We start from the raw sequence: 20,048 nt of genomic DNA on the forward strand, positions 1-20,048 counted from the left end.
GAAAGAGAGAGAGAGCTGGTTTCACAGTTGGCCCCCTCTCGTGAACAAATTTCTTGGACATAAATTTGCAAGTACACAGGCAGCTGTAAACGCATTGACCTATTAAACCCTCCCTAGAGTGTGATTAAGATACTTCAACAAAATACTACTCTAAAATACTTTAAAATGTAAGCGCCAAATCTGAACCTCTTTTGACTTTTGAGAGAGAGAGAAGCCTGGGACCATGAAAGCCATTCATGATTCACCTATGCATTGCTTAACATGTTGGAAATTACAGTGTTTCAAAAACTGCAGATTCTCGCCCCGTAATTGATGGGACCTGAGATAGTTCTCGATCAGAACAGAAATCAGGTTGGTTCCCTTTGCTCAATCGCCTGATTTTATCCGGCTTCCAAAATTTTTGTTTTCCATTTTTTCTCTTTTTTTATTCAATTTTTTTTTTTTTTTTATTATTGACTAACCTACAATAAATAGTTAGATATCCAACGTAGATCGGGGATTTTTTAGATCAGTGGTTGGAATCGTATTTCTTGGAATGATTGAGATAATAGTGGACGGCACCAAGGGCAGGGAAGCACTCATCCATTCAATTATGTATGGCCTATGTTAGACTATATTATTTTAGAGATTGTATATTACGAGGTCGTTTACTTTTATTATAAGAAAAAATTATATACATATTCGTTATAGTTTTTGTTATTATAGCTCTGTCGAATAGTTTCCGTTATACTATCAACGTGTTTAGTTTTTTCATGTGAAAACATAAATTTAAAAAAATATGACTTTATTCTTTTTTGATTGTTCAATAATCAAATTCAAAGTATTTTTTGTTGTTCAACAACTCAAAACGGAGCCAATTTCAGCTTTTGAATAATTGAAATTTTTAAATTTTTGGTTCTTCAAAAACCAAAAATTGTTTTCTCTAATGTCGGTCTGTGTATCCTCTCTCTACATTATATGGGTAAAAATAGTTTTTTTTTTAAAACTCTCTCTCCCCTTCACCTGTCTTTTTTTGGATAAGTTCATAATCCTAAATTTCTCCAAAATTTAGGGGCTTAAAGTAGTTGTTCCTGATTTTATCGGATAACTATGACTTCAAAGAAGTAGAGAGAGAATACGCCACAATATTTCTCTTAATCTTCTAATCTCATAATCCTTAATATTTCTCCTAAATTTAGGTGCTCAAACTAGTTGTTCCCTTTTGATTTTTATCGGATAACTATGACTTCAAAGAGGTAGAAAAAATACGCCATAAAAAAGAGAAAACATTTTTTGGTTGGTTATTTCAATAATCGAAATTGGTGTATTTTCCAATTACTTTGAATTCAATTGTTCGCAATTTTTAAATTTTTGTGTTTTGGCATGAAAAAAATTGATACGATGGTAATATCAAATTCGATAGAGTCGTAATAATATAACACAATTGCTATTAGCCATTAGATGTCAAATTGGATTGTTTGGGGTGTATCACAAAGTTCGAAAAAAAAAATTGAACTTTAAATCTAGTCAATAACACATTCGCAAGCATCCAATTTGACCTCTTTGTACTAAAAGTAAGAGAAATGATTCTATAGGACTATGTCTCACCCATATGTGTAAGACCCCTAAATGATCACCATTAAAATTGACACAAATCTCTACAAAAGTAAAATCTCACAAATCCTACCTATACATATTTTTAGAGATCCATGCCAATTTTAATGGTGATCTTTCAGGGTTCTACCCACATGAGTGAAAGAGGGTCCTCTAGGATCATTACTCTAAAAGTAAATAGCCTATTTGTATATTTTTCTATTATTTGATGGGTAAGGTTACCACATTTTCCCTTTTTTGTTTTTGTTATGGTGTTTTGAAAATCAAATCAGCCAGTTGAAAGTTGAAACAACTATTGGTTTATGATTGTGCTGGTTCAAATCGGGTGAATCAGCAAGCAAAATAGGTGGGGATCAGGTAAAATAGTAATAAAAAAAAAAAATAGTAAAAATTGATAAATTGGTGATTTAGGGGATATAGCTCGAGATCACCGCACCAAAACCCATTCTGTCCTAATCCGGATTTTAAAACAATATTTTGCTCGTTATATGGACAGAAAATGGAGCAGATGGGGCTTTACTGTAGTGAATATATGTTATGCTCCCGCAGGAGCATAGGACTTTTTCACATGAGAAAATATTCGACATAGACAGCCTCAATTCACCTGGCAACCATGATGTGCACAAGAGACATAAACTCCCGAAAACGTCATAGGGGGGAAATGGACATTGATCTCGTGCGTAAGGGCTCTCGTTGTGGTTTAGCATGAAAAGTCGCCATGTCTCTAATAGAGCTATTGCGATTTCACGCGATTTTTGTGTAAAAAATCAACGACATCATAATGGACATAGAATGTCCGGTGCAATCGATTTATCCATGCCTTCTGAAAAATTAAACATCGCTGAGCCTATGGGCGAAAACACTGTTCATTTTTTCCCATAGACATTGCGTAGTAGTTTTCTATTTCAATTTTTATATTTTTATCTAGATTGGATCCAACCTACTGTTAGATTCGGATCCAACCAAACCCACCTCGTTGTGACGGGCCTGCGATAAGCAACTAGGATCAAGTCTTGACCCAACCCGTATACCACCTAACCAGTGTACACCTGCACGACTCACATGGCGCGTCCGACTAGTGAAATTGTCGGATTGTTAAAGACCGCGAAAATGGGAGTCAATTTTACAAAGAATAAAGAAGAGAGAGTCACATGTTCCATTCGAAATAAAGCGCTATCAAAGGGAGCAGCCTTAAGAACAAGGGAGGCTTATTAAAGAATGTACTGCCATCACATGCCCTCTCTCTCTCTATGTTCCATTATTTGGCTAAAATTCACCACTCTCTCTCTCCATGTTCCATTATCGGGCTAAAATTCACTGAAAATAATAATTGGCTAAAATTCACCACTCTTGCCCTCGCTCTCTTTTCCATTATCGGGCTAAAATTAACTGAAAATAATAAAATTATTGGGAAGTGTATTTAAAATCGAGACATGGTTTAAAACAAGGGTATAGCTTGTATAAGGCTGAGGTCCTAAAAAAATCAAAATAAGACGCACCGTGTCAAAAGATGTTATTTTACTACTGAAATCTTAGTGGGAGGTGGTCCGCTTTAAGTTGAGGCCCTAAACAATCAAAATAAAGCCTTAAACAATCAAAGTAAGGCAGTTTGTATAAGGGTGAGGCCCTAAACATATTGTTTCAAAATAAGAAATCTTTGTGATGGCCTAAAAATTTATTTTTATCTTCTAATTATAAAATTTAAAGATTAAAAACAATCAAAATAAGATGCATATTCAAATATTGCGGAAACATCTTGTTTCAAAATAAAAAATCTTTGTGATGGCCTAAAAAATTATTTTCATCTTCTAATTACAAAATTTAAAGAATAAAAAATAGTGTATATCGAACAGATGATGATCAGTTGAAAATCTTGAAAATTGATGGTCTAGATAATTCATTACAAGATGCGATATTTCCCGGACTTCAAATCTATTTTTACTCATGTTCATATATTTTGAGGTCGAGATAATTGAATTGAGGACTTTTTAACATTGAAAGAACCTCTTCTAGTGAGCTATAAGAGGTGTGCCTTAATTTGCACCTTATATTCATTTCTAATTATAAACTTTAAAGATTAAAAAATAGTGTGGATCAAACCCATCCACGAACACTTATGTACGGTCCAAAAAATGCATTACAAGATGCACTATTTCCAATACTTAAAATTATTTTATCTCGTGTCCATACATCTTGAGGTTGAGATGATCCATTTGAGATTTTTTGGGAAGTGAACTTTTGAATTGCACTTTAATTTGATTGTTTAGGGCCTATATACTTTTCCCTTAAAACATTGCTAACACTGAGTTAAGGAACATAATTGTGTAAATCGAGTATCGGTACAGCTAAATTGTAAACAATGCGATGCGCCATACATTGAAATCTATGGCATTAGAGCTGTGTAGATTTTGCATTGTTTTCCACCGGGAAGTTTAGAAACATCACAATGAAGGCACCAATGTAAACCCTTCTTTTGCCCATTTGGGGGGAGAGACCTCAAAAGCAGCAGCAATTCCAATTATTACCCTAGATTCATAACAATAGGCATTTACAACGTGAAAGAGAGGGATAAAGTCCACAAAACAGCATCAATTCCATTTACCCCCTAAATTCATAGCAATAAAGGCATTTACATTGTCAGAGAGAGAGAATCCACAACAGATTATCCCCTAATATTCATAGCAATGAAGGTATGTACATTGCTTATTCAAGTGTTCAGCAGTAGCCACACACACCACCATAAAAAAGAAAAGTGACTTTGAGGTTCTTTCCAAATTATTGGTTCTCATATCTTTTCTTCTTCTCAAACCTTGGGATTATTGGAGTTGGTGTAATCGGCTGTGTGGACTTCGCCATAATCCCCTTTGGGATCTTCCTCCTCATAATCAGCCCTAGAATTAAGAGTGAGCATTTGGCAAATCAACCAAAAGAGAGCTGAATCAAGAGCCAAGAAAGCAGCACCTCCAAACAAACCAGTCTTTGCAGTTGGACAAGCGTAGGTAACATCGTTGTGCACTTTGTTAACATGGTGGAGGCCTTCGGTGATGGTGCCCCACATGAGAAGCACAAAAGACACTGTTGAAACGAGACTGAACAGCAAAAGCAACAAGTTAGAGCTGGTCAATAATATGCATATATAAAGAGAGAGAGAGTGTGTGTTTGAGAAAGAGATCTACCACACCTACATTCTAATGATGCAAGGTTCTCCATGATGTCCTTGAGAGTGTTCTCACTCCCTATTCATTCTCTCAAATCCTAACTAGCCACCTACAAGACAGATCTCCCGCACCTTCATTCTTACCCCCCCCCTTCATTCTATCCTTCTCAAAAGCTTAGCTAAATATTTTTTTATGTGACGGCCCCACCAATATTTCTCTCCCTCTCGCAAGCTTAACTAAATATCTTTTTACATACACTTGTGATGGTCCCAATCTCTCTCTCTCTCTCACTCACACACACACACACACAACCTCACCACTACCATCTTCTTTTGCCTTGTGGGGTTGGTGGCAAGTGAATTTACCCCAACATATGACCCACTAGTTATTTCCATATTCATTTCTTGACTCTCCAATATTTCATAGCCTACTAGAAATGTAACACATTCTTGCCATACGAGAGAGAGAGAACACTCACGTGGCAATGCCAAAGAACACGCATAGGGAGGTGCTCCTGAAGAGAATAGCAGCAGGGACCGTCTTTTTCTGGTAGGGAAAGTACACAGAGACCAAACCGAGAATGCTTGAGAAGACAAGGCACACCAATGACAAAGCGCCCAATGGGACAGTTTGGTCATATGGGAACTTGCATACCACGAAGTCCTTTCCAACAATTGGGCTTCCGGAGGCAGGCTGGAAGGTCATTCCACCAAGACGGAGATTAAGATTTAAGAGTTAGTTCCACAAAAAAATACACAGGCTTCTCTCCAACATCAAACGTTTATTGGGGGTTGTAAAGGTTTAAAACAAGTGAAACTTCAGTGATGTCATGGGCATGGAAGGATCCATAACAAACCATTAAGAAGTCAGAAGTTTGGGTACGAATTCCACCATGTCACAGTGAAATTGTTCCAGAAGAAAACATACCCACTATTTCTAGAACATAAGATACATGATATATATCCAATGGCATTCTCTGAAGCATTTGAAAACAACTAAGGCAAACTTTATTGCACCAATTGCATTTTATATCAGCACACCAAAGCAAGGAATCGTCATCCGTTTTTTTTTCCCTCTTTTTTGATCAATTAGAAAACCCTCATCTCAATTATCAGAAATTTGGGTGGTACTCATAAATTTACGCGATGAACATTTGACTTTTGACTTCAAGTTTTATGGCATCTTCTTCATTGTGTAAAATACGATACAGATGGCAACCACATTTTTATTATGTTCCTACAATATTCAGGTTAAGTTAGACATGCGACATGATATCCAAAGGCAACACAGCAACATTCACAAACAATTCCCAACAGAAGTGACATGGTAGCACTGATTGGTCTGTCGTACCATGTTATGCATTGCGGTCCCAAATATCTTACAAACGCTCCTAAGATATTTAGAAGACCCCTTTTAAGAGTGATGAAGTAACATAACTCTGCTTGAATATATACATAATGGGTCAGAGAATGGTAACTGATAACTTCACCATGGGATTAGAAAAACAGCAAGAAAATTAGCACAAGAAAAACAATCAACAGAATTAAAGTATATGGATCAAACAACGAGTTGTATTTTCTCAACCATTTATTCACTTCTCCTTGTTTTCAAATAAAACAGTGGCCACAAGTCTTACCAAACTCCCCCTCAGCTTATCAGTATGTAGAACGCAGGCGAGTTTTATTGACCACAAAACAAGTAAATCCACGGAATGTTTCCCTTTTGAAAAACACAATAAATTCATACGATGTTTCCCTTTTGGAGAAAACTAAACATCATGCTATAAATATACAAAGGGGTGATTTACTGTAAAAAACACTAACACCCTTCCCAAACCCCCAACATTTCAGGCTTGTATACTTTTACACAAGTGTAGACTATAGAATAACTATTATAAAGGGGAAAAAATAAGTGAAAGGAAAAAAAATCGTAAAGGATAGAAACAGAAGTGCAAGGAAACCAAGCTTTTGATGCAGCCATTGCCATGTTACATAAAGAAATTCAGGTCATTAAACCACCAAAATCATTCCAAATCTAGAAAAAAGCAGAGAAGAAAGAAAATCAAATGCGAACCAAGAGGAGGCATATACATTTCCCATGAGGGTTACAGACCTTTTTATTTTCCGCAACCACTCCAAATATAAATGAAAGAGCACCAAGTGTCCCAATCGCAATAGCAATCTGGGCAGTTTGACTCAAAGCCATTGTCCCTGCAAATTAGCACCAAGGTCTCAATCATATACATTCAACCCCATAAAAACTAGAGTAAAAAGATGAATGTGAAAAATGCAAAGAAAGCAAATAAACAAACATATTCAATAAAACCATACAAGACTAGCTTAAGCCCAAAACACATATTATATTGAAACGAATACAAGTCCGGCTCAACAGCGATAACAAAGTAAAAAGAAATATTCAAAGGTTTGGATATATTAAAAACTCAAAGAAAGGACCATGCCAAAATCATGCCACTGATAATGTTGAATACTATGAAAAAAATGAGATCATGCAAATACCATGACATTAAAAAATAAACAGATTAGTCAAGAGTATGCCATTAACAACTTTCAACTTATTAAACATGAAGTTCAGAACCAAAGACCGGAAAAAGCTTCCATCAAATTAGGATCAGGTAAGAACTGAGGAAAAGCATATCAAAATGAAAATGATCATCTCTCTCTCTCTCTCTCTCTCTCTCTCTCTCTCTCTCTCTCTCTCTCTCTCTCAGCTATGTTTTCTTAATTAAACAAAGAAAAAACTGCATAGGAAATTCCAGTTCACAAAAAAATCTAGTGAAAGGGGAAATCCCCCTGAATCTGATCATGGTGGCAAAAAAAAAGTTAATAAAATAAAAAACTTGGGGGAGAGAGATCGGTTAGGGGGAAAAAAAAACTAGTCGCCATAATCATCATAAATGATATATGATTAATGTAAACAATGAAAAAGAAGGAAAAAAAAAGCCTGATGAGAAAACAGGACGCATAGCTTAAAATCCAGCACCCCTACGATAGTTGGGGAATAATAAACCCAATCAAAATACAAAGTAATAAACCAAGCCAAAAGAAAATCTAGTACTCGTACCATAATCGCAGAGCAATAAACTCAACCAAAAGAGTTGATGGCCAAATTGTGTGGATTAATGAAAACTAGCAAATAAAGAAAAACATAAAACTAGCAAATAAAGAAAAACATAATGTAACAAATCGAAGCCATCATATAAACAGAACCAGGGCGCACGCGAGAGAGAGAGAGCAAATCTGCATTACTCTGTCACTCTCGGATTAATGGAAAAAAAAAAAAGAAGAAGAATCCCACAAGGAAATCTGTACATTTATCAGTAAGGGATGGAACTTGTATAGGAAAAATCCTAAATTAAACTAAAATAAGCACAAAACAAAATAAACACAAATAAATTAAGAAAAACAAAATCTTTCTTTTCAGGAGAATAAACAATCAATGGAAAATGGAAATCAATCCACATATCAATTATAATCCAATTTCTAAAAAGGAAAAAAAATTAAACGTCTGGACCAGGGGCTCATATTATAGAGAAAAACAATCAATCCTACCATGACTGTGAAGAATAAAAAAAAAAAAAAAAAAACTAATTAAGTAAAACACGACCAAATCAACCTCATCAAACCATACAAGAATCCCATCACCACATAAAAAAAATCTAAATCCAACACAAACCGAAGACATTCGCAATCCACTGGAAAAAAAATAAAAATAAAGAAACCCATTACATATTCATCAATAAGATTGAAAAAGTCAAAAAACCCAATGCTCAGAACGAAAAAAAAAAGCAAAGGATCTCACCCCTGATGCAGTACGATGTGGTCTCCTCAACCAAAAGGGGGAATGACTAAATAAGAGAAAGAGAACTAATACTTATTGCGCAACTTGTGAAAATTCAGTAAGTAATAGTTCAACTAAAGGCTGGCCAAAATGAATCTTTCCCCAATACCGTCTGGAAGGGGGCGTATATTCCAGACTGGAGAATTAGGGTTTCCAATACCAGGACAACCAATTTCCTATTTATTTATTTATTTTCTATTTTAGGAACATTATTTTCTAATAATTATTTTTTATTAATAATAATGATTTTTTATTTTTTATATTGTGGATCAATATCAAGGTCAAGAGGAAAAAGGTTGAAATTAAAATTATCGTTATCGGGTGTTATTTTTCAGACGGTTTTGCCCTCGAAGAACCAAAGTTACGAAAATGCCCATGCGTAAGGGAGTTGATATGCTTTGGCTTAAAAGACATATGAGGGTAGTTTCGCCCTTTTCAGGAAATAGAACCATTGAATAGATCGATGAGGGCAAGTGGGTGTAGAGATTATTGGAATCATGGGAGGTCAATGGTATCGTAGAGGAAATGACTAAAATACCTTCGCCTTTTTTAAGAAGGTCAAGAGAGCCCACAAGAGGACAATATTAAATTTGAAACTAAAAACAAAGGATGCAGTTTTTATAAGGCATCCGGCTTGGGCGATGGCGGTAGTATTGGTTGAGCTTCATGATGAGATCTATAACTTCATTTTGAACCAAAAAAAAAAAAGTAGGGTTTAAATTCTCACATGATTTTCGTCATTCCCATTGAATTATTCAAAAAAAATTGGGAATTTTTATAAAACATAAAAATCAAAGAAAAAGAAAACAAAAAGGTAAAGCCTCTCATCAAAGTAAAAGTATAAAATGAGACATTTTATCTTTAGTGCAAATTAATTACAATTAATCTTTACTTTTGGATGTGAAATTAAGGGGTTGTATTTATTCGATTGACCAAGCTTTAATTTCAAAATAATTTTTTTTTAACTTTGTGACATATCCAAGCTATCAAATTTTACATCCGATGGTTGTAAGTAATTGTGACATCCTTGTATTAAAAATAAAATGGTTTCATTGTATACAATCCTCTCATCAAAACTTCGTGTAGAAAACATTTTGGAAATAAGAAACTTGACGACTCCAAAATCTATTTGTATCACAAATTGTGAAATTTGTAGATCAAAAAATGGCATGGATCTCGAATATGAATAATTTGAGAATGGACAGTCTAAATAACATTTTACTATATAAATTATTTGTAGACTTTGGAATCCTAATATTTTTTATATCCATAATAGTTAAGATCCAGATGAACGATTTGAGGCTTATTTGACTCTCAAGCTACAATTTTCTTGCAAAGGGCTAGGTTTAGTCTCTCATAAAACTTCCTTGGTTCAGGCTAGGGCTGCACAAGACCTATCTCGGACTATACAGGTGCTAGGCAACCCTGTATGGGGTTTTAATGGTTTTGGTTGGGAAAGGCCAAGCCTATTATTAATTGTTTTCTTAAATACAACAAAATCAAAAGAAAGAAGAGCTTGCCCAAGCTCCTAACCCCAATTGGAAGATAATTCAGGCCTAAGCTCAATACCGTATTTATTGAAAACATTCTTCTAATGAATTCTTTAGTTTATTGAGTCAAACTAGTAATCCGGACTACTCCGAACTGCTAGGGGCATTGACACCAGGAGACGCAATCCAACATTTCACTTGACATATGCACCGTTCATTTGAAATGGACGATAAATATCGCTTCCAAAACTCAATGGTCAAGCTTGAAGTACATTCTCCATTGTAAATAGATGGTGTAGGTGTGAGGGGACTCAGTCCAATAGCTTTACGGTTGTACCCCCAAGCAAGATTCGAAACAAACTGAAGAAAGTTTTAATGGACATGGCGTGCTTCTTGGTAATGCAGTCAAGAGAAATGGCCCACCACTTCATGCGTTTAGTCTAGACTCTAGAGTCTAGAGGAAAAGTCACTATTTCAAAACTCAAATTATATATATATATATAATTCATTGAGATCTTTTATATCCCCGTATTTGGCGATCTTCATGACATTTTTAAAATATATTTTTATTTTTATTTATAAAATTTAAATTTTAGAAAATAAGGTAGATTGAGCAGATTTATGAAAACTTAAAAATCTTAAAAATTAACAGTCCAAAAATATGTTACAAGATGCACTATTTCCAAAACTTCAAATCCATTTTTTTCTCAGGTCCATACATTTTGAGATCGAGATGATCAATTTGATGATATTTAGACATTAAAACAACTTATTCTGGTAAAAACTTTTAGATAGGCTCTAATTTGATTGTTTAGATCTGCTCTATACAAACTTTTTCCTTAAATAAAACACATCTCTATCACTACAAGATTGAGACTCTCTTTCATTTACAACTAGAGAGAAATATTTGCAATAGCAAATAAGCTAGCTAAGGGGATTATATACAATGACACAATTTATCTTTAGTACAAGGAAGTTACAATTACTTATAACCATCCGATGTGAAATTTGATAGATTGGGTGTGTCACAAAGTTTGAAAAAATTTATTTTGAACTTTGAGTTTGATTAATGAAATAAATGCAACCACCCAATTTCATATCCAATTGTTAAGATTAATTGTGACTACCTTGTACTAAAGGTAAGTGGTCTCTTTACATAATTTCCTATTTGTAAATTCTTCATGGTAATAATGTTTAGCCTAATACACTTATACATCAAATTCGTTATTTAATAAAAGTACACTTCAACATACAAAAGAATATCTTAAATTATATATAAAACAAATCAATGGCATGGAAAAAACAAGAACATTCTTTCGGTAGAAATTGTGCACGATTCAACCGTACAGGTCCATCCAAACATAACTTAATGCTTGAGAGAGAGTGATGGAAAGGGGGATTATGAATTGAACAAATGGTTCGACTGATCAAGCCACTAACTGGTGCCTTGGCCGGTCTAGTCCAAGGTAAAAATGAGTTTTAGTAAAAACTCCGACAAAGCTAATATTTGGTCGATTTTGGTTGATCTGATCAATCAGTTTTAACCGGTTCGACCAGCTAAATGAAGTCGCGCAAAGTTTATAGTACATTTTTTTTTTTTTGTTTAACTAGTGTATCTATTGTTCTTTTCTTTTCCTAAAATTTTATTGGACCGGTTCGACTAACAATTGGAGAGGTTTTGACTACACCAAACCTCTCACTAAAAAGGCTATAGGGTACAAATTTAGTTTCATCATGTACCTATTACAAAGCAAACAATATGTGTCTTAAACAAGCAGACAACCTCATATCATCCAAGCCTCTTTTAAGCATTTGTGTTACATTGAGGCGTTCACAAGTAAATATCTTATTCTCACTAAAAGAGCACATCTTAAACCTAACCCTTAACAATCCATATAATCCCCCGGCTACAAACCCTAAACCAATCCTTCAATCCAAATAATCCCCAGCTACATTTCACATGAATTTCTACCATGTCAAATGATCACAAGAACATTGTGACTTCTCAAAGCACTTCGAGCGCCATTAACTCCTTTCTCTCTTTAACCACGAAAGAATTCAATCAGGATTCCTCTCTCAAAGGGTAGTGGTCTATACAGTCAATCCATGGTCCATATGGTGATCTCCGAACCCTCTTCAGAGCCCTCCACACCACACTGTTGCACTTGAACCCGGACCCGAATGCGACTTGCCAAATCCGGTCATCCCGCTTGATCTTTCCCTTCGTCTCGAGGTATGAGAGCTCGTACCAGATGCTGCTGCTTGATGTGTTGCCGAACCGGTGTAGGGTTGATCTCGAGGCCTCCATGTAGTCAGGAGTGAGCTCGAGGTTCTTCTGTAACTCATCGAGCACCGCCTTACCCGTGGCTAGGATGCATATGTGATCAAAGGCTCTCTTGTAATCCGGAATATAGGGTTTGTTTTCTTGCTTATTCACAAAGTTGCCTGAGAGGAGGGTGGCAAAGAAGAGGACCTGTTCTCACAGTTTATCATTAAGGAGATTTCCATAAGGTAAACAAAAGATTGTGATTGAGAAGAATAAGGGGGGGAAAGAAATCCAAGAGAAATAGTTTTTTTTTTGTTTAATCCAATACATATAAGTCGAAATACTTTTAAAAACACATACACAAAAGCTACGAGTGATTGAGAGAGAAGAGAGAAAGAGAATGCAACCTGCTCGGACAATGGCAACACGAGTGGCCCTAGCGTTGTGATGTTCACCTTGAGTGCATGTCCGCCCACCTCCGTGACCTCCCTCCCCACATGCAACCCCCTCCGCCCACTGTTGTCCTCCCTTTGATACACCGCCTCGAAGCTCCTCTGCTCCGCCCCACGATGCGTCCTCACAACCTGCCTCAGCTCATACTTTGCCCTCCACCGGTCCCTCCGTTGCCCCGACAGCAGCAATGCTGAGCACCCCATTCGAAAAAAGCAGTTTGACAACAACATTGTTTGGTCATTCCCTGTGTACCAAGAGCCTGTGATCACCTCGGTGCTCACCACTAGTGCCAAGGTTCGAGCGTGGGCTTGTAGAAGATCACGGGCGAGGTCTATGGCTACTACGCCTGCATCCATGGTTCAAACAGAAAGGTTATAATATATGAGATTGTATACTATGAGACCATTTATCTTGGTACAAGGAGATCATAATCATTTTTAAACATTGGATGTGAAATCAATAAATGAAAGTGTGTTACAATATTCGGGAAATTTGGCTTTGGACTTGTGCCCTAACAATGACACAACCTCAACCACCACCTGATTTTAAATCTAATAGTCAATAATGATTGTGACCTCCTTGCATCAAAGGCAAATGGTCTCCGTCAAAAGGACCTGGGTAACCCACCCACCGAATTTGATATAGATCAGTGATTTCCAATCCGTATCGTCAGGTTTAAAAACCTGGCTATGAAGTTAAAATTTCTTGATACAGTAAAAAATGCTAGGTTTTTTTTTGGGGAGAAAAATTAATAGTTATACATTGGCATTACAGATGATATATCGCTTTCTTGTATTTGAAAATAATGAACAATATTAGCCTATTGGCATCTAAATCTTTTCTTTCTTAAAAAAAATACTACTAGTCACACACGCGCACACACACACATAATGGTTTTTGGCAACTTGCCTGCAGCACAACCCATGCCTCCCAAACTATAGTTTTGTATGTCAGAGCGGAGCTTATAGCGATTTATGAGCATCGCAGAGAGTGAAGGAGTAGGGTTGAAGATTCCACAATTCACCACCAGCACACCAATGTCTTTGTGGCGAACTCGGCATTTTGCAAAGAGCTCGTCGACCGCCCCGAACATGACCAGCTGCGCCTCCTCACGACCTTGCCCTAGAGTGATGGCTTTTGCAGGTGATGCTATGACCTCTGGAAGGTAGGCCTCCTCTCCAATGCCTGAGTTCTTGAGCATGCGTTGCATGAAATCCAGGCTCTCCTGGTTGAAGTTGCCTGACTTCTTGGCCATCTCCATGAATTGGTGCTTTGAGATCTGCATGGTGAGGGTTTTGGTTGCGTCTTTACATGTTCAATGGTAGTTCTTTCTTTACAAATAATATTTTTTATGAATCTTTATGGTCTATGGTAAACATAATTAGAAGAAATAATTCCATGTGAAAGCACACTCCCAATTGTGTTTTGTTCTTGCTAGTTTGAGGGGAACTAAAGAGATGTGTACCCAGTTTTCAATTGAGCGGATCATCCAATATGAAAGCTCTCTCTATGAGAACTTCTACACGGACCAAATAAAACATCAGACCTTTATCCATATGGTACTTTTCTCTCCCAAAGTTGCATTTGTCAAACAATTATAAATGCTCCAATTAGGGTTCGGGACTCACCTACGACAGACTAGATCGAGAACTCTGCTATTCCGGTCTGGAAAACACTGGAATCATCCTCGCCTCGAGTTTTTCATAGGTTTTTTCTTTTTTTTTCTTATTGATACTTCCCTAATCCAACCCTGACTTGCCCGAGTTGTACAGCGGGACTGAGGATCGAGACCCTAGCGAATCAATCCCAAGTCTGCCTTTTTAATCACTAGTAATATAAAAGTTTTCATGTGGGGATCGTCGCATTTACGAGTCCCCCAAGAAATCTAGCACATTTTAAGAGCACGTTTGTATTACGTGAAAATATTTCCCATGAAATACTTTCACGTGAAAAAATTCTTTCATGTGATTAAGTGTGGAAATATTTTTACATCAACTAGCTCCCAATTGGTGTGAAAAGATATATTTAAAGATCAATTGATGTGAAAAAATTCCCTTATCTAACCACATGAAGGAATTATTTCATGTGAAAATATTTTTTGGGAAATATTTTTATGCAAAACAAACATGTTGTAAGATACAAAGACATTGGTGGTTTGCATAAACTTCTAGGAGAATGCATATTATGCTCCTACGAGAGCATATTGTACACCTATTTCCTTGGGCAGAAGATTGGAGAATTTTTTATCTGAAATTTTGGGAAACATCAAAGAATCACTGGATGAATATTTCTAAAAGATAAATTTTGAAGTCAAAGTTTCTAACACTTAGCTCTCACCGTAAAAACAATTGGAGGGTCTTTATCCAATCTTGAGATATATATACTTTTTCAAGTACATAGGAAGTGCTATTTGATTTTCTCCTTTTTATTTTTTCTTTTATTTTGTGTGCTTTCTTTGAGGTCAGCGTATAGGTTGAAGATGTTACAGCCCCAAAATTTGGGATCTTAGAATTACTCCTAGATTAAGTTTTACTCAAGGAAATAAATAGACAGTTTACTCCCACAGGACCATACTGCTGGTAACTTTTACAAATGGTCACTACTTTGCCCTAAAAAAAATTGCTTTGAATGTTGACACGAGTGTTAGCTGTTTGGTTGAGGGGAGTTTAGGTTGCTTTGACCCTAGGTTGTAAAATGGTGCTTTCACAATTAAATGCAAGTTTTGGAACAATGTAAGAACCAATTCAGTTTGTTTTCTTCTACAGTAACCCCAACTATTGACACAATCAAGTAATACACATATTAACCAACTCATCAATTAAAGTTAAAACCAATGGTATTATAACCACATCATCACCATTAAACTACTAAGAGGTTAGGTTCAGTTAAAACCGGTACGATCGCCAATCGAATTGGTTAAGCAAAATTTTGAAAAGATAAATAAAATATAATAAAAATAAATTTAAAAAAAATAAAAAAAATTGTCCAACATTATTGCAGTAAAAATTTGGTTTTGATCAATTTTAGACCAAACACAATGTTTGCTTTGACTAGATTACCAAAAGCATCTTAGTCCAACCAATTAGATTGATTGGTCCAATTTGGTCTTGAAAACAATGGTTAAAACATTTCATATACCCTAAAACAGAGCATACCTAAGAAATTCATATACCTTAAGCTCATCCGGAGGTCGATAACACGCAAAATCGATTAGATATGTGGATCGAGGAACCACTGCAAGGTAGGTAACACCAATCAGGACCAAAGTTACCAAAACAAACAGCAGGGTAGTGAGCTCATATGGTGCCCAAAGCTCTTCTCTCCCCATTTTTCCAGCCTTGATCCCAAAAACCAGGACTAAAAATGGTGCTCCAGTGATGAGATAGACTCCATGGTTTATGAGGTAGCCATAGCCAAGCTTCACATATTTTAGGTTCACGGACTGTAGGAAATCCGGCAGGCGCCTCCGGACCCTCACTGAGAAGCTAGGCAACCCGGCATCAGGGCCCGAGCTCTTGACACCCCGGTCCACGATCTCAGTCGAGAGCAATTCTTGCTGAATTGCCATGAACAATTATCAGCATAGAACAATTATTGTCTTCTAAATTTGTGATGAGTATCCTTCTATGATATGAAGGACAACTATAACCAAGAACTTGGAGAAAAATTAAGTAAATTGGGTAATGGGGGAGAAGCCATAGGATAGAAAGAGGCTACTTCTATCATGTCCTAAATAAGTGAATTGTGGGTGTTAGTGACAATATTTGAAACTAAATTCAGTTGGAGAGGGGGAAGATAAATATGGGTTTAATTGTTTTTTTTTTTTGGGGGGTGGGGGGGTTTCGGGGGTGTTAATATGAGATTAGGATAAGGAATTGAGATGGATTAAGTATGAGAGCATTAATGATATGAAGGGGGGTGCGGAGTGGGGGGCTCAGGTGAGAGAAGTTTAAGGGGATAGTACTAGGAACCCGGTAACTAATGGTGGTTGTTTTTTGCATGACTTGGGACAACGGTTTTGAGCATGAGAGTTTCATGAGTGTGGAGACGAAAGGTCTTAGAGATTGAGAGGGTTCATTTGGTTGGGCTCCAACCAAATAATGATGATAGGGAGTCATTGGATGAGCCGTGTAGAAGAGAGGCTTAATGGTAAATTTCTTGAAGCTTAAAAGGAATTTTTAGATACTTTTAAAGCCAGGGTTGGCATGAGCATCCCATGACCTTCGAGTGTTGGGGTGTTTGGGTGAGCTTTGATTCGGTGTTATCAAAATCGGATTGCCCACTGAATCAATGAGCTATTTGGTCTAGTCAAAATCAGTTCAACTACAGATTGAATCAGCATGGTTAGATTTAAAAAAATATAAAAAATAAAAATATAATATAAAATGAGAATGATAGTTTAAAAACATAAAATGTATTAGAAGTAAATTTTGCCCATATTTATTTAAGAGTGTGGTTTACGTAAGGTTGCAACTTTAAACAATCCAATTAAGGCGCACCTCTAAATTTTATTATAAATGTAATTTTGACATAAAACTTTCTTAAGATGACTTGGGAATCTATTTTCATCTTTAATTGTAAAATTTTAAACTGTAAAAATGGTTCAAATCAAGTAGATCTAAAAAATATGAAAATCTTTAGAATTAATGGTCCAGATAATGTATTGCAAGATATTCTATTTTTAGGACTCGAAATATTTTTTTTTTTTTTCATATTCTTACATCTCAATATCGATATGATCAATTAGAGGGTTTCCTAACACGCACACAACCTTTTGTGATAGATTTTTTAAGTGCATCTTTAATTATATATTTTAAGGTTGTAGCTTTATATAAACTTTTGGGAAAAGATGGGATTAGCCCACTAGCTCATATGAACATATGAGCCCAACGGTGCAGATTGAATCTGGGTCAATCTGATGATCACGGATGTCCAGTAGTGTTTGATTTTTTTTTTTTAACAGATCCAAATCACTTGAAATTTTAGGTGTGTGTTCTTCTCATCAAGTCGCACTTAATAAAAATATATAAAAAAAATATTCCTGAGAAACAAAATGACCAAATACCCCCAAGACTTTTTTGGGGTATTTTGGTCAATTTATTTATTGTAAAATAGTTTTTTGATATTTTTCAAAGATTCACCTATTTTTGATGAACACACGCCTAAAATTTCAAGTGATTTGGATTTGTAAAAAAAAAACTAAAATTTAAATACTACCAGACGTCCGTGTTCGTCAGATTGGCCCAGAATCAATCTGGGACGTTGGGCTCATATATTCATATGAGCTAGTGGGCTAATCCCATCATTTCCCTAAAATTTTACCTTTATTTAGTCGAACTCATCAAAATCAGTCAGTTCGACTGGTCAAAACTGGTCAAACATTAGATCCGCGTTCAAGTATTTTCATAAAATAATTTAGATATTGAGTTCGACATTTAAAAATGACCATCCAAAAATGGTGGTGTTTGTGCAATGTTATGTGGTTAATATTGTTCAATCTTGCAATGTTATACTATTTTAAATGTTCTTAGTTCCGTTAGTGTAACACAATATTGCATGTGACTAAATAAAGATGGAAAACGTTCATGTGAGGTTGCAACCTTACGATATAAAAGAAGCGTAGAAGAAAGATGCATCTCGAAATCCTCTATAAATGAGTGTTCTGAGATAAACCTTCTAATTGATCATCACGACTTCGAGATACATGGTGTAAAGGAAAAAAGAATTTCAGGTCTTTAAAATAGTGTATCTTCTAACAAATTATATAGACCGTCATTTTCTAAATCTTCAAGTTTCTATAGATGTGCTCGATCTGTATTTTTTTTTTAATTTTAAATTTCAAAACTAGAATTGAAAATGAATTTTCAAGCCATTATAAGATTTTCGACACCAAACTAGACCTTCCAACAAAATCTAGAGGTGTGCCTTGCCTGTATAGCACAAGTAGGCGTCCCATACAAACCTCACTCAATAAAAGATGGGACATAAGAAACCGAAGGTTGAGAGATGAAATTTGGTGCGATATTTGACATTTACTAAGAATGTGATTTTTGTGCACATTCCTATGAGCGGGTGCTCTTGCCAAAGAAGGGGCTTTTGGAGAATCACTCTTATGTCTACACAATTTCAATAATGGAATGTGAGATATTGTCATGATGCTTGACATCTTTTTACCCATGTTTTCCCTTTTCAATTCCTTGTACTTTAATTTTGGTAATGAGATTTTTTATTAATGATGACGACAAAAAGCATGTGTTTTACACATTTTTTTTAGAAAAAAGTTTATATAAAAGATTTCGAATCTGCAAAAAAATCCATCATAAAAGGTTTATTAGAATCATGTGTTTTACCATTTTTCTTAGAATCACATATGCACCTAAAAATCCATCATAAAAAGTTGTTTGGATGTTGGAAAACGCTCTAATTGATCATCTCGACATCGATATATATATATATATATACATATATAAAGGTTTCGAGTCCGCGAAATAGTTTTTCTTACAACACATTATCTGGATTGTCTATTTTCAAGATTTTTATATGTTTTTAGATCTACTTGATTTGAATCATTTTTAGAGTTTAAAAGTTTATAATTAGAGATGAAAATAGATTTTCAAACCATCCTAAAAAACTTCTATATCAAAATTACATTTATGATAAAATTTAGAAATACACCTTAATTGGATTGTTTAAGGTTGCAACCTTATAAAAACCACATCCTTTTTCTTAAAAAGCAAGAAAATGTAATCTAAAGTTTTAACCTTGGTGGCATTCAATTCTACACCCACTCATAGTCCACGTTTGGGTGTCTTTTATACAATTTCTCCCTAATTTGTTGAGAATCCAGACATGAAACAAAGCAACAATTGGTGTGAAATTCTACTGTAAATTCACAATCTAAATCCCCATCTCTCTCTCTCTCTCACTCACTCAAAGCCCATAAATTAACCTCAATAAAAGAAGTGTTCCAAGATGTGCTTGAAAAATAATGTTTCTAGATTGAACAGAAACTGCCTAATTTTTGGAGGGTGAGATACAAGTCTTTAAAAAACTAAAATCTTAAATATTTTATTCCGAAAATAATCATCCGGTTATTTTTAGGCGGTTCTCAAAATATTGAAAAAATCCTTCCAAACAGGTCTTCCAACTGAGGAAGTAGGTTCACACTGTATGCTCCCTCGGGAGCACGGTAAATGCTCATATTTAATTTCCTTTTCCTATCGGCCTGCT

At 35.6% G+C, this 20,048-nt stretch overlaps 2 protein-coding genes across 2 annotated transcripts; both read right to left on the minus strand.

The window, feature by feature from the left end:
- Nucleotides 1-4,185: 4,185 nt before the first annotated feature.
- On the minus strand, nucleotides 4,186-6,961 carry LOC18440809 (keratin-associated protein (DUF1218)). Its single transcript, XM_006850947.4, has 3 exons — nucleotides 6,864-6,961; nucleotides 5,230-5,444; nucleotides 4,186-4,682 (listed from the first exon to the last, which is right to left on the minus strand). Exons 1-3 carry the CDS (start codon nucleotides 6,954-6,956, stop codon nucleotides 4,397-4,399), a joined length of 594 nt encoding a protein of 197 aa, XP_006851010.1. The 5' UTR covers nucleotides 6,957-6,961; the 3' UTR covers nucleotides 4,186-4,396.
- A 4,968-nt stretch (nucleotides 6,962-11,929) lies between these two features.
- Nucleotides 11,930-16,673, minus strand: LOC18440808 (3-ketoacyl-CoA synthase 10). The gene is made up of 4 exons (XM_011627486.3): nucleotides 15,991-16,673; nucleotides 13,728-14,097; nucleotides 12,773-13,164; nucleotides 11,930-12,572 (listed from the first exon to the last, which is right to left on the minus strand). The coding sequence occupies exons 1-4, from the start codon at nucleotides 16,384-16,386 to the stop codon at nucleotides 12,162-12,164; spliced, it is 1,569 nt and encodes a 522-aa protein (XP_011625788.2). The 5' UTR covers nucleotides 16,387-16,673; the 3' UTR covers nucleotides 11,930-12,161.
- Nucleotides 16,674-20,048: the final 3,375 nt, after the last annotated feature.

Source organism: Amborella trichopoda, chromosome 1 (genome assembly GCF_054954075.1).
Source record: "Amborella trichopoda isolate Santa Cruz 75 chromosome 1, AtrichopodaSantaCruz75HAP2 v2.0, whole genome shotgun sequence".
Lineage (NCBI taxonomy): Eukaryota > Viridiplantae > Streptophyta > Magnoliopsida > Amborellales > Amborellaceae > Amborella > Amborella trichopoda.

Bases quoted from the DNA above. Each gene is read 5' to 3' on its own strand.
- LOC18440809 (XM_006850947.4), bottom strand. From the start codon at position 6,956: ATGGCTTTGAGTCAAACTGCCCAGATTGCTATTGCGATTGGGACACTT. The intron at 5,445-6,863 runs GTCTGTAACCCT...ATGACCTTCCAG, and splicing joins TGGTTGCGGAAAATAAAAAG to CCTGCCTCCGGAAGCCCAAT. The intron at 4,683-5,229 runs GTGAGTGTTCTC...TTTGCTGTTCAG, and splicing joins GTGTTCTTTGGCATTGCCAC to TCTCGTTTCAACAGTGTCTT.
- LOC18440808 (XM_011627486.3), bottom strand. From the start codon at position 16,386: ATGGCAATTCAGCAAGAATTGCTCTCGACTGAGATCGTGGACCGGGGT. The intron at 14,098-15,990 runs GTATATGAATTT...CTCACCATGCAG, and splicing joins GACCTCCGGATGAGCTTAAG to ATCTCAAAGCACCAATTCAT. The intron at 12,573-12,772 runs GTTGCATTCTCT...CTGTGAGAACAG, and splicing joins TGTTGCCATTGTCCGAGCAG to GTCCTCTTCTTTGCCACCCT.